The sequence below is a fragment of the Entelurus aequoreus genome, linkage group LG15 (assembly GCF_033978785.1).
Source record: "Entelurus aequoreus isolate RoL-2023_Sb linkage group LG15, RoL_Eaeq_v1.1, whole genome shotgun sequence".
Lineage (NCBI taxonomy): Eukaryota > Metazoa > Chordata > Actinopteri > Syngnathiformes > Syngnathidae > Entelurus > Entelurus aequoreus.
In genome coordinates, this window is record NC_084745.1 from 19,309,541 (window position 1) to 19,324,431 (window position 14,891).

At 39.0% G+C, this 14,891-nt stretch overlaps 1 protein-coding gene across 3 annotated transcripts in view; it reads right to left on the reverse strand.

Moving 5' to 3' along the window:
• Positions 1 to 4,466: 4,466 nt before the first annotated feature.
• LOC133629912 (RNA-binding Raly-like protein) overlaps positions 4,467 to 14,891 on the reverse strand; it is a 201,622-nt gene continuing 191,197 nt past the window's right edge. For all 3 annotated transcript variants that reach the window (XM_062021028.1, XM_062021030.1, XM_062021029.1), the window contains exons 8-9: positions 9,636 to 9,674; positions 4,467 to 4,719 (exon numbers count right to left, since the gene is read on the reverse strand). In XM_062021028.1, coding sequence (XP_061877012.1) covers positions 9,642 to 9,674 — 33 coding nt within the window. In that variant the 3' untranslated portion in view covers positions 4,467 to 4,719; positions 9,636 to 9,641. The remainder of the gene's footprint in view (positions 4,720 to 9,635; positions 9,675 to 14,891) is intronic.

Genomic DNA, 14,891 nt, shown 5'->3' on the forward strand with positions numbered 1-14,891 from the left:
AGGTTTTGCAGTGTTGACTTTGTAGTGACGTCACAGCGAGGTGGACACACTTATTTGATCAAGCTCTTAGCCAGAAAAAAACACTAAAAAGATCGGATAAATCGCATCAGAACACAGAAATGCAGTGACACAGATGCTAATCAATCAGCGACCTAATGTAGTTTATGTTGTGACCGGGTGAATCTATAAAATGTGTATGAAGTTTATTATCGACCGTGACTCTTAAAAAAAATAGCGTTGACGTCTTCAAGACATATATTTGAACATTCTACATGTCCAAACTTTGCGAGGGCCAAGTGAAGAGAAATTGCAGAATGCGTGGGCCACTTTTCATTCATTTTGTATATGAAAGATACTAAAACCAATACAATGTAGGTCATTATATGCTCATATCTGGAAAAGTAAAAAAAACATCTACATCTTAGCTTTGTGTTATAGGTACCAAAGCAAATGACATAATTCAAGATTATTTTCATAATGATTTTATTTTTTATTTATGTTAATTCTGCTCTAAAGTAAATTTCCTTGCCTAATCTAACCCTCTTAATCAGGGGTCTCAAACTCAATTTACCTGGGGGCCACTGGATGCAGAAACTGGGTGAGGCTGGGCCGCAAGAAAATATTTCTTAAAAAAATCTAACATGCACTTTTTAATGAATTCACCTTCTTTGAATGGCTATCCCGCCCTAGCAACATACTTGCCAACCCTCCCGATTTTTCCGGGAGACTCCCGAATTTCAGGGCAACCATTCTCTCGAATGTCTGCCGATTTTCACCCAAACAACAATATTAAGGGCGTGGATTCTGGGTATTTGTTCTGTTGTGTTTATGTTGTGTAACGGTGCGGATGTTCTCCCGAAATGTGTTTGTCATTCGCAAGTCTGAGACCCCTGCTCTTAATGGTATTACATTTCTTTTTATTATCATTATATTACTGGGATGACAGGGGATGCAAAACAATAACAGTGCAATACTTATTCATAACATAACACTACTGCTTAGTTTCTCTTGTTATATTCTTATTTTACTGTTATATTTTTATTCTCATTGTTGCTTTTTATTTGTATTCTTATTGTTGCTTTTTATTTGTATTCTTATTGTAATATTTTTCTATTTTGTTTCCATTTATACCCCCATTATTTACTTTTTACTTTTTTAATTCGATCTCAATTCTGTACACTGCTGCTGGAATTTTAATTTTCCTGAGGGAACTCTCCTGAAGGAATCAATAAAGTACTATCTATCCATCTTATATTTACTAATATTATTATTATACTGTCAACTAAAACACTTTTTTCTTATTCAAGACATGTTTATTTTGTCTTTAGAATGTGTCGCGGCCCAATAAAACCCTTTGTACGTCACTGTTCTATATTTTCAAAAGATAAATGATATAATACTTTTGGAGAGGGTGGGAGGCGTGGTTTCATTTGCAATCTGGAACCACCTCCAGAATCTTGCAGGCAGACTCCAAAAAGGGGTTATAAAATTGACTGTGGAGCAAAATGTATACCAAAACATATCCAATAGATATTATCTGGACCACAGTTTTAGATGTAGAATAAAATCATCACAGGTCCCCTTTACATGTGAAGGCTTGTCTTGCTGCATGTTACAACTGTTGACGCGCGGCAGTAGTGTCCATGTTTGGACACACAGTAGCATCAGCCTGATGGCCGATCGTGCAAAGTCACTTTTGGATACATGACGTTAAATGTGAGGACTTTTTTCGCTGCAGTCTACCTTTTTTGATGCGCAGTAGCGTCGATGCTCGTGTTTCAGCATCCCCATCGTACATGTTTTGGCAATCGATAGCATTTTCTGGTCAATTTTTTAAGTGAAATGACAAAAAAAGTTTCATTGCATTCAATGGCTTGCTGGTTGCAGGAGCTCCATGCTCTTGTGGATGCTCCTTTTGTGTTCTTGATCTTTCCCTCGTTTTCGTGAGTTTTTTGCCTTTTGCCTGTGCAACAACAAGTGGAACTTTCGTGACTTCAGCGCTGCTTTTTTTGTGGACTTTTGGATCTGCCTCGGGGGAGCCTTATGGTCATGGCCATGTTTGCAACAGCTGCTGGCTCTCTGCCACACCGGAGTCCTCGTGTGGACATTGGAGGAGACGGGGCTGTGGAGCTATTGTTGAGCATGGACGAGCTTCACGGAGCCCTGACTGAATGATGAGCATGCATCGGACACTTAGGTCTCCCTGGACCGATTCCCGCTAATTCGCGTGGACTGGGCATTGGCCGAGAGCTAGTGGGCAGCCTAGGGCAGAGTCCCCAGCTGACATTGATACAATGTTGATTATACATACGTGACCTTTAAAACTGACTTTGAAACAACGTTGCAAAATAGTTGTATTTGTAAATTGAGACGTTGGATTCACGTTGTTGGTTGATAAATGACCTAATTTCAATGGTCAAATCAACGTCACAACCTGACGTTGAATAAACGTCGTCAAAAAGCACGTTGTTTCAACGTTGTGTTTGTGTTGTAGAATGTTGGTTGGAACATGACCAAATTTCAACGGTCAAATCAAAGTCAGAACCCAACATTGATTAAACGTTGTCAAAAAGCATGTCGTTTCAACGTTATTAAGATTAAAGATTAATCTTAATAACGTTGAAACGACATGCTTTTTGACATGTTCGTGTTGCTCAATGTCAGGACCTCAGTCAACAAGTTCTCAACGTTGTGTCAATGTCTTGTGCCTGCTGGGTTGGCTCTCTTCGCTGCTTTGTTGAGTCCGTTCCTGTCTCTGGTCTATGCATGGTGCAATAGTATGTGCACCATATATATTTTGCTAATTTGTTTTTTTTCCCCATTGTGTTTTACCTTTGTAGCTGTATGTAGAAACGGTACCACTGAAGTGGCAGCTGGTTGCATCAGCTCTGTGCTCTTTTAATGTCTTTTATATTGACATCTCATGTAATTTACCTTATTTTTGAGCACTTTGGTATCTTCATTGCAACCACATAACTTCCCCATGGTGGGATGAATAAAGTCTACCCTATCCTATTCCATTACAGTGAATACTCAGCATACCTCCTTGACAATAGCATGAATTTGAATTTGAGAGTCAATACTAATGTCTCAGCATTCTCACCATACATTGCCTGACACACGGTCGCATTAGCGTTGCTGCTGGTTTCTCAGTATTCACAAAATGAATAAAGCAGTTGATGCCCAGTAGCGGTTAGCGGTTTGTTGACTCGTCTCAACATACATTTGTCGCTTATCTCTTCGCATTTGCGCAAAAACTTTTTGACACTTGAGGAAAACTGTGTAATTGGCACTCATCTTTCATAGTACTTGCGTGTCCATTAAAACACCGGTTTAATTAAACGTGACACAAAATTTATTGAATCATAGGATCACAAATATTTATGTACACAATGGCTACATGAACTTTCTGGCCTTACAGCTGCCGTCATATACCGTAGTTTTCTTCTCTTTTTTTTTGTACATCAACTGAAAATACAAAGTTACATTAAACATGCCTTTTGATAAAAATATTCATACAAAAAATTTTACATTTTGTTTTTTTTCTCTTCTTTATACAACAGTTTTTCGCGTCTTTAACAAAGCCCAAAGTCACTCACTCGCACACGCGCACTGTTTCCATGGTAACCACAACTTACACAGGGAGAGGATGTCGAGCCCAAAAAAAAGGGATAAAAATGACCACACTCGCTCTTACAATTTTTTTTAAAAACAATATTTTAACATTGAAAATAGAATAATTATTAATCCATCCATCATGACAAATAATCTTGCTGACCTTGGATTTAAAGTGACAGCACACCCATTAATCTCCAGTTGGTATTTTTTGTGTTTTGTTTCAGTATTAACTGGCAGGTGTGAAGTATGCTTAGTACTATAAATAATACTCTAGTTCAGCGGTTCTCAAACTTTGTTCACCAAGTACCACCTCAGAAAACACTTGGCTCTCCAAGTACCACCATAATGACTAAACATTAAATTACAGTAGCGTAGTAGGCCTAAAAATTAATGAAAAACAAGGCAGAGGTTTTATTTACCAAGTATATTGAATATTTTTGGCCAATGTACCATTACACACAGTTTGAACAGTAATACTGTGTTTGAATATTTAATTAGGTGATTCTTTTGCGTACCATCAGATGGTGCCTGGGTACCACTAGTTTGAGAATCACTGCTCTAGTTGCCATTTCGGAGGGTTGCTAGCTAGCGGCCTCCTTTTAGTTTTTCTGAAGATTGGCCGTGTTAGAAGTGATGGCAACAACGCATAACAAAGTTAACTATTAGCTTCTGCGCTAACTCAATAATTAGGTCATTAAATGTATCCGTCCAATGCAAATTACATACTGCAAATATCAATTTTGTTGGGGGGAAAACACATTGAGTTGTTGAAGACTGGAAGCGGACCAAAATTAAGCTTTAAAAAAAATATTTTAGCGCATGTTGAGAAGACGCAAATACACAAAATGTGAATAAATACATTTTATTCACATTAAGAAAATGTTCTGCGTACACAAAACCACACCCCAAGTATCCCTGTGGGATACGACAACAGCGCACTATTTGTGGTAAATTGTAATTTTTTAAATTAATTTTTTTACATACGCCACTTTTGCTGCCCACTCGTCGGCGTCTCTTCAAGTCCGTCCGGTCACTCTGGATACTTCGCTGATCCTCCCTCTCTCCGCCTCATGAAAGGAATGATGAATTTGGGACAATTTCCTGAAGCGAGAGAAACACAAACACGTGATAAGAGACATGACAGCCATTTAGACCGCTCTGAATCTGAGGAGGATTATCTTTGCAAAATATCTCCGCCGTACGCTAATCCTGCCGGACACGATTTATTGGGGTTCTTTTTAGCAGGAACAAAACACCACGTCACTGACATTACCTCGGGGAAAATAATAAATCAGCTGTTTATTCATTTTGGGAGTGAACAGAGTTGTCAGAACGCTGGTTTGTAATCTATTAATAAAGTTTGACTGACCTATCTGACTGTTTTGTTGACATTCCCTTTAGCGCAGCTCCATCTAATGGATGAATAGGTGCGCCTTATAATCCGGTGCGCCTTATATATGAAAAAAGTTTTGAAATATGCCATTCATTGAAGGTGCGCCTTATAATCCGGTGCGCCTTATAGTGCGAAAAATACGGTACACGTGACTTTTATTAATGAAGTATGCTAAGCTAAATCCTCCAAACAACAACAAATTATTACTTTAATCAAGATAAGCTAACTGTCTATTAATTGTACACTCAAAGCTAAGTTATTTTAAAAATAATCACAGGATTAAACTTGACCTGTGTAATTGTGTTGTCTGAACAAAGATAAATTAAAAGTAATCTATATTGATGAAGTCTGCTAAATTAAATTATGCTAACAACAGTTATTATCTTTTTAAAATGGTTTACATAAGTTAACTGTGTATTATGGTATACTTGAAGCTAAACAATACTAACAGTAATCAAATGACTAAATTCAACCTGTTTAATTGTGTTGGCAAAACAAAGTTAAGCTAAAAAATACACTCGAAGCCAAACCATGCTAACAATAACCAAATGACCAAACATGAGATGTCTTTGTATATACGCTACAGCTGTTTTTGGTCTTTATTTGGCCAAATTTCTGAAAAAATAGCCTTGTTATGCAAAACAGAAATGTCCAATGCAGTGGATGTGGGTTTTTAGGAAGATGTTGACTCTGTTAAGCTCCGTAAAACAAAGCTAACAATATCCAAATGACGCCAAGCTGTTGTGCTAAGTTTATGCTAATGTTTCTTAGAATCCTCGGAGGCTAAGCTATGCTAACAATAATCAAATAACCAAACATGAGATGTTTTTGTATTTACTGCACTGATGTTTTTGTTTTTTTTGGGTCAAATTTCAGAAAAAAATAGCCCTGGTATGCAAAACACAAATGTCAAATGCAGAGGACGCGGGTTCCCAGGAAGATGTTGACTCTGTTAAGCTACGTAAAACCATACTTGCCAACCCTCCCGATTTTCCTGGGAGATTCCCGAATTTCAGTGCCCCTCCCGAAAATCTCCCGGGGCAACCATTCTCCCGAATTTCTCCCGATTTCCACCCGGACAACAATATTGGGGGCGTACCTTAAAGGCACTGTCTTTAGCGTCCTCTCTCACCTGAAAAGGAGACTATTATATATGTCTCCATTCTCCATAGGTTTATCTATAACCCATAAAGTAGGCAGGCACGGAACTATTTCTCAGCGTGTGTTTAGTCCAGCCGGCACGTTAATATACTGACACACAACATCCGGATTCCCATCATGCATTGCTTCAAAACTACGGCAAGTAGTAATGTCCAAAAACATAACAGAGACGAAGCAGAAGAACGAAGAAGAGACATGGCGACGACGAGTAAGAAGAAGAAGTACGCTTGCAAGTTCCAAAATGATTGGAAAAAATAATTTCAGTTCATCCAGGACAGCTCGAAGGGGAAGGGTTATGCTGCCTGCACATTTTGTAGATCAGGGGCCGTACTTATCAAGCTTCTTAGAATTACTCCTAAGAAGTCTGCTAAGAGTTGACTTAAGAGTAAATAAATTCTTCGCTGAAAGCTGCACTTAAAAGTTAGTTATCAAGCGTCTTACTCACACTTTCAGCGAAGTGTAGGACTGAATCTTAAGTGTCACACTCAGAGCTGAATTACGACATTACTATGTGCCGTAAACAGAATTTTAGGTGACGTCATTTCTGTGTCCGTAGAAATGACCAATCACGGAAGGGAATCCGGGGCCGTACTTATCAAGCTTCTTAGAGTGCCATTTTACACTTAAGTCCTGAAAATTTGCGAAATTTAGTCCTACTCTCAAACTTAAGAATAAAAGCTTTTTATCAACGTTCTTAAGTCTAAGAATCACTCCTACTCTCCACGATATTTAAGAGACCTTCAGAGGTGTCTTAAGTGGTTAGGAGTTGCCAGCAGGGGATGGCACTGAGGCGAGAGACGTGCGCGAACGTTCATCTTTGTTTGATGACGAGCAGCTGATCAAACGGTATCGTTTAGACAGAGCAGGTATTATTTTTGTCACAGATTTAATAATTTTCCATTTCTTGTTGATTTCTGCATGTGTCTGCAGTGGGCTAGTATATATAGAGCCACCCACACCAGTTTCAAATGAGTTGCCTAATTAAAGAATTGGAAAGAAAATGTTATGAGAGTAGCGTATGTGTGTGGCACACACATACGCTAGGTTACAGCATGTGAGGTGAGTGACGTCAGTGAGTGTGTGGGCGAGAGAAGAGAGGGAGCGGTATTGTGAGTGCGGGCGGGGACTAGTTTGTTTTGTGTTGGATTGGCTGTGTGCAAACAATCAATAAAGCAAGATTTGCAACTAATCGCCGGATTCATCATTCACTCTAAAGTCGTCCGCTGTGGAGACCCACTGCCGGGTAAAGTGAAGGGTGTTGCCCCGAGCATACATCCTGGAGAAGTGTCTCCCCTGCCTCTTTGTTACGGTCTGGGAGCAGGAAGCAGGAAAGGTGCAACAAAAAGGAAACATTTATTTTTGATTCATTGCCAATATTGTTTGTTTGTTTTGTATTATTTTGTAGTTTGTTGTCAAAATATACACTCCCATTGTCCACTTAAATATTTCTAAGATATTTCTTTATTCTTAGACAAGGGATTCCCTTCCGTGATTGGTCATTTCTATGGACACAGAAATGACATCACCTAAAATTCCGTTTACGGCACATAGTAATGTCGTAATTCAGCTCTGAGTGTGATACTTAAGATTCAGTCCTACACTTCGCTGAAAGTGTGAGTAAGACACTTGATAACTAACTTTTAAGTGCAGCTTTCAGCGAAGAATTTATTTACTCTTAAGTCAACTCTTAGCAGACTTCTTAGGAGTAATTCTAAGAAGCTTGATAAGTACAACCCCCGTTGTCTAAGAATAAAGAAATATCTTGGAAATATTTAAGTGGACAATGGGAGTGTATATTTTGACAATAAACTACAAAATAATACAAAACAAACTAGTCCCCGCCGGCACTCACGCTACCGCTCCCTCTCTTCTATCGCCCACACACTCACTGACGTCACTCACCTCACGGCCACACACATATGCTACTGTCATAACATTTTCTTTCCAATTCATTAATTAGGCAACTAATTTGAAACTGGTGTGGGTGGCTCTATATATACTAGCCCACTGCAGACACATGCAAAAATCAACAAGGAATCGAAAAGTATTAAATCTGTGACAAAAATAATATCCGCTCTGTCTAAACGATACCGTTTGATCAGCTGCTCGTCATCAAAAAAAACAAAAACATTGTTCCGTTTCCTGAACGTTCGCGCACGTCTCTCTCGCCTCAGTGCCATCCCCTGCTGGCAACTCCTAACCACTTAAGACACCTCTGAAGGTCTCTTAAATATCGTGGAGAGTAGGAGTGATTCTTAGACTTAAGAACGTTGATAAAAAGCTTTTATTCTTAAGTTTGAGAGTAGGACTAAATTTCGCAAATTCTCAGGACTTAAGTGTAAAATGGCACTCCAAGAAGCTTGATAAGTACGGCCCCAGACTTCTCCATTGAACACGGTGGCCGAACGGATATACTCATTCATGAACGGATTATTATATATAAGAAATACTTGAAAATATATACACCCCCCCCATCTCCCGAATTCGGAGGTCTGAAGGTTGGCAAGTATGCGTAACACAAAGCTAATAATATCCAAATGACGCTATGCTAAGTTTATGCTAATGTTTCTTAGAATCCTCGGACGCTAAGCTATGCTAACAATAATCAAATAACCAAACATAAAATATTTTTGTATATACTGTAGTGCTGTTTTTGGAACAAATTTCAGCAAAAATTAGCCTTGTTATGCAAAACAGAAATGTCCAATGCAGGGAACGCGGGTTCTCAGGAAGATGTTGACTTTGTTAAGATATATATAAAATGAAGCTAAAAATATCCAAATGACGCTAAGCTGTTATGCTAAATTTATGCTAATGCTTCCTAGAATCCTCGGACGCTAAGCTATGCTAACAATAATCAAATAACCAAACATAAAATGTTTTTGTATTTACTGTACTGCTGTTTTTGGTCTTTTTGAGTCAAATTTCCTGAAAAAAAAAATAGCCCTGGCATGCAAAACACAAATGTCCAATGCAGAGGACAAGGGTTCCCAGGAATATGTTGACTCTGTAAAGCTATGTGAAACTAAGCTAACAATATCCAAGTGACGCGAAGCTGTTATGCTAAGTGTATACTAATGTTTCTTGGAATCCTCGGAAGCTAAGCAATAATGAAATGACTAAATTAGGCATATTTACTTGTATTGGCCGAGCAGTTTCTTATACAGTCGCAAGCTAAGCTAAACGGCTGCCCTAAAAATGAGTTTAATAAGAAGTTTTCTTCCTAAACTAAGCTATGCCACCAATAACCAGACTACTTTCTCCATCACATTTAAGCTAAATTAAATGTTTACGTCTAGTTGCGGGCCAATAAACTATGTTGACAGCTTCTTTTTATAAAGTGGGGCATTAGCGTCCCTTCAGTAGTCTACCAAATGTCACGCAGCTTATTACTAATTAAAGAATCTTAAGAGAAACAGTCGAGCGGACATAAAGCTCAAGGGACACTCGAATAGCCGCTTACCTCATTTCAGTTGTCAATATCCGAAATGTGGTTCTCTATCTGAAAAGGAGAGAGGAGCTCGAGTTAGAAAGTGAAAAACAGAATACACACTGAAGGTTATTTTATCGCGATCGATGCGACTTTTGGGAAAGAAATAAATCTCGTGTAATGTCCCTCATTAGCTTTCACGGTCCGCAGGCTACCAGCTAATACATATGACATGATGGAAAGGCTAGCGGCGCAGCTCGAACCGCCAATTATTGCTTTGATGTCTCCCTTTGACAAAACACCTGAAATTAACTAATAAAAAAGACATGTTTGATAGATTTTAAAGGCCTACTGAAATGAATTTTTTTTATTTAAACGGGGATAGCAGATCTATTCTATGTGTCATACTTGATCATTTCGCGATATTGCCATATTTTTGCTGAAAGGATTTAGTATAGAACAACGACGATAAAGATTGCAACTTTTGGTATCTGATAAAAAAAAGGCTTGCCCCTACCGGAAGTAGCGTGACGTAGTCAGTTGAACATATACGCAAAGTTCCCTATTGTTTACAATGATGGCCGCATGAAGTGAGAGAGATTCGGACCGAAAAAACGACAATTTCCCCATTAATTTGAGCGAGGATGAAAGATTTGTGGATGAGTAAAGTGCAAGTGAAGGACTAGTGGGGAGTTGAAGCTATTCAGATAGGGAAGATGCTGTGAGAGCCGGGGGTGACCTGATATTCAGCTGGGAATGACTACAACAGTAAATAAACACAAGACATATATATACTCTATTAGCCACAACACAACCAGGCTTATATTTAATATGCCACAAATTAATCCTGCATAAAAACACCTGCGTGTTTGTTATGCTAGCTCCTAGCTCCTCTGCTAGCTCCTAGCTCCATAGAACACGCCAATACAATTCAAACACCTGATCAACACACACCATCACTCAGCCCAAAAGACCGTTTACCTAACCCAAGGTTCATAAAGCTTATATATTTTTAAAAAGTTACGTACGTGACGCGCACATACGGTCAAGTTATCGAATGTTTAGCAGCCAAGGCTGCATACTCACGGTACCTGATATTCAGCTGGGAATGACTACAACAGTAAATAAACACAAGACATATATATACTCTATTAGCCACAACACAACCAGGCTTATATTTAATATGCCACAAATTAATCCTGCATAATAACACCTGCGTGTTTGTTATGCTAGCTCCTAGCTCCTCTGCTAGCTCCTAGCTCCATAGAACACGCCAATACAATTCAAACACCTGATCAACACACACAATCACTCAGCCCAAAAGACCGTTCACCTAACCCAAGGTTCATAAAGCTTATATATTTTTAAAAAGTTACGTACGTGACGCGCACGTAGGTACGGTATGTGTTATGCTAGCTCCTAGCTCCATAGAACACGCCAATACAATTCAAACACATGATCAACACACACAATCACTCAGCCCAAAAGACCGTTCACCTAACCCAAGGTTCATAAAGCTTATATATTTTAAAAAAGTTACGTACATACGCAAAAAAAAGCCAAAGCTGCATACTCACAGTAGCACGTCTGCGTCTTTGTCATCCAAATCAAAGTAATCCTGGTAAGAGTCTGTGTTGTCCCAGTTCTCTACAGGCGTCTGTGTATCCAAATCAAAAGTCCTCCTGGTTAGAGTCTCTGTTATCCGAGTTCTTCCATCTTGACTGCATCTTTCGGGAATGTAAACAAAGAAGCGCCGGCTGTGTACTGTTGTGGCTGACTACGTTCGAAAAATACGTCCATTTCGCACCGACAACTTTCTTCTTTGCTTGCTTGGCTTCCTTCTCCATAATGCAATGAACATGATTGAAACAGATTCACGAACACAGATGTCCAGAATACTGTGGAATTATGAAATGAAAACAGAGCTATTTCGTATCGGCTTCAATGTGGAAGGCATACCCGTGTTCGCCGGGCTACGTCACGCGCATACGTCATCCTCAGAGGCGTTTCGAACCGGAAGTTTAGCGGCAAATTTAAAATGTCACTTTATAAGTTAACCCGGCCGTATTGGCATGTGTTATAATGTTAAGATTTCATCATTGATATATAAACTATCAGACTGCGTGGTCGGTAGTAGTGGCTTTCAGTAGGCCTTTAAAGGCCACAGCTATTAAACAACAATTTATAAGCGTGCCAGGGGACTTTTTTAAAGTTTTCGTCACTAAATCTAGCTAGCAGACTGACCAGCAGGGCTTGTAATTGCAGTATTTAGCCAAAGGGGGGCTAGCTAGTCAACATTAGGAGCTCCAAAATAATCCAAAAATATTGATTTGATTCAACCCTAATGTTACATAAATAACACAAACATACATTCCTCATCTGTCTTTATGTTGCTCTTTTTAAATGAGATATACAGTATTTTTCGGACTATAAGTTGCAGTTTTTTTCATAGTTTGGCCGGGGGTGCGACTTATACTCAGGAGCGGCCTTATGTGAGAAATTATTAACACATTACCGTAAAATATCAAATAATATTATTCAGCTCATTCACGTAAGAGACTAGACGTATAAGATTTCATCGGATTTAGTGATTAGGAGTGACAGATTGTTTGGTAAACGTATAGCATGTTCTATATGTTATAGTTATTTGAATGACTCTTACCATAATATGTTACGTTAACATACCAGGCACGTTCTCAGTTGGTTATTTATGAGTCATATAACATACACTTATTCAGCCTGTTGTTCACTATTATTTATTTATTTTAAATTGCCTTTCAAATGTCTATTCTTGGTGTTGCGTTTTATCAAATACATTTCCCCAAAAAATGCGACTTATACTCCAGTGCGACTTATATATGTTTTTTTCCTTCTTTATTATGCATTTTCGGCCGGTGCGACTTATACTCCGGAGCGACTTGTACTCCGAAAAATACGGTAACTGCATGTGGCCCCAGGTAAATCAAGGTTCCAACAGACAAGACGGCAGTAGCATAGCACACAACTGTCAGACCTACTGTAAAATGAAAAATTGGAACAGTGTAAAAATAAAAAACAGCTGTGAAAATAAAATTAAAAAGTATTTGAGGCCAAAGCCACATTTTTGCACATTGTACAGTTTACAAATGTACATGTCTGTATATACCGTAATTTCCGGACTTTAAGCCGCTACTTTTTCCCCTCGTTCTGGTCCCTGCGGCTTATACAACGGTGCGGCTTATTTTACGGCCTGTTCTTCTCCGACACCGACGAAGAGGATTTCGGTGGTTTTAGTACGCAGGAGGAAGACGATGACACAATGATTAAAGACTGATTTTTCATATACCGGTAGGCTGGTTATTTTGATAACGTACAGGCGAGCACTTTGTATTACTTTGCACCGTTGTATTATTTGTACTCTGCACGAATGCTGTTCGCCATGTCAAACATGTGAAAGTTTGATTGAATGATTGAAAGATTTATTGTTAATAAATGGCACGCTTTGCGTTCCCAGACAGTCATCTCTGTCCCGACAATCCCCTCCGTGGTAGCAGGAACCCTTATATACTACGGTAATTACACATCAAAACCCTGCCGCTTATAGTCGGGTGCGGCTTATATATGGAGCAATCTGTATTTTCCCCTAAATTTAGCTGGTGCGGCTTATAGTCAGGTGCGGCTTATAGTCCGGAAATTACGGTACAAATTGTTTTATACTGTATATACACATTTCTCCTTTCTTTGTTAATGATGCTATGCTATGTGGTAGACCACATAAAATTATTTGGTGGGTCCCTTTAAAAAGATGTTGCTGGCCAAATAAATTATGTGGTGGACCACTTTAAAAAGATGTGGCTGGCCAAATAAATTATGTGGTGGACCACATCAAAAAGATGTGGCTGGCAACATAAAAAAGATGTGGATGGCCACATAAACAACGCGGTGGACCACATAAAATTATTTAGTGGGCTACATTAAAAAGATGTGGCTGGCCACTTCAAAAACGTGGTGGACCACGTTAAAAAGATGTGGCTGGCTGGCTACATTCAATAACAGGATGTAGTAGACCACATAAAATGATGTGGCAAGCCACATTAGAATTGTGTGGTAGGCCACTTGAAAATTATGTGGCAAGTCCACAATTAACTTATGTGACGGGCCAAATTAAATATGATGTGGCTGGCCATATAAGTACCGTATTTTCCGCATATAAGGTGCACCTAAAAACCTACAATTTTCTCAAAAGCTGACAGTGCGCCTTATAATCCGGTGCGCCTTATATATGGACCAATATTGAGCCACAACAGGTCTCGCAACCCCAGCCTCTACTGTAGCGTCTCTTCTATGCGCCTTATAATGCGGTGCTCCTTATATATGAACTAAGTTTTAAAATAGACCATTCATTGAAGGTGCGCCTTATAATCCGGTGCGCCTTATAGTGTGGAAAATACGGTAATGTGGAGGACCACATTAAAAAGATGTGGCTGGCCACATCAAAAACGTGGCTGGCTACATAAAAAAAGATGTGGCTGACCACAGAAATAAAGTGGAGGACCACATAAAATGATATGAAGGGCAATGTATCACTGGTTTAAATGTAACTTAGATATTGGGTTTCACTATGTAAAGCACTTTGAGTCACTTGAGAAAAAGTGCTATATAAATGTAATTCACTTCACTTCACTTCAATGTTCAAATTACTTGGCAGACAACATTAAATTATGTAGTGGACCACATAAAATTATGTGGCGCGCCACATTAGAATTGTGTGGTGGACCACTTGAAAATTATCTGGCAGTCCACAATAAAATGATGTGATGGGGAAAATTAAAATTATGTGGCTGGCCATATAAGTAATGTGCTGGACCACATTAAAAAGATGTGGCTGGCTACATAAAAAAGATGTGGCTGGCCACATAAAAAATGTTTTGGATGGCCACATAAACAACGTGATGGACAACATAAAATGATTTAGTGGGCTACTTTAGAAAGATGTGGCTGGCCACATCCAAAACGTGGTGGACCCCGTTAAAAAGACGTGGCTGGCTACATAAAAAAAGATGTGGCTGACCACAGAAATAACGAGGAGGACCACATAAAATTATATGAAGGGCAATGTTCAAATTAAATTATGTAGTGGACCACATAAAATTATGTGGCGGGCCACATTAGTATTATGTGTTGGGCCACTTGAAAATTATGTGACGGGCCAAATTAAAATGACGTGGCGAGCCACAAGAAAATTATGTGGCGGCAACAATATAATGATGCGATGGGCCATATTAGAATGATGTGGCGGAGCAAATTAAA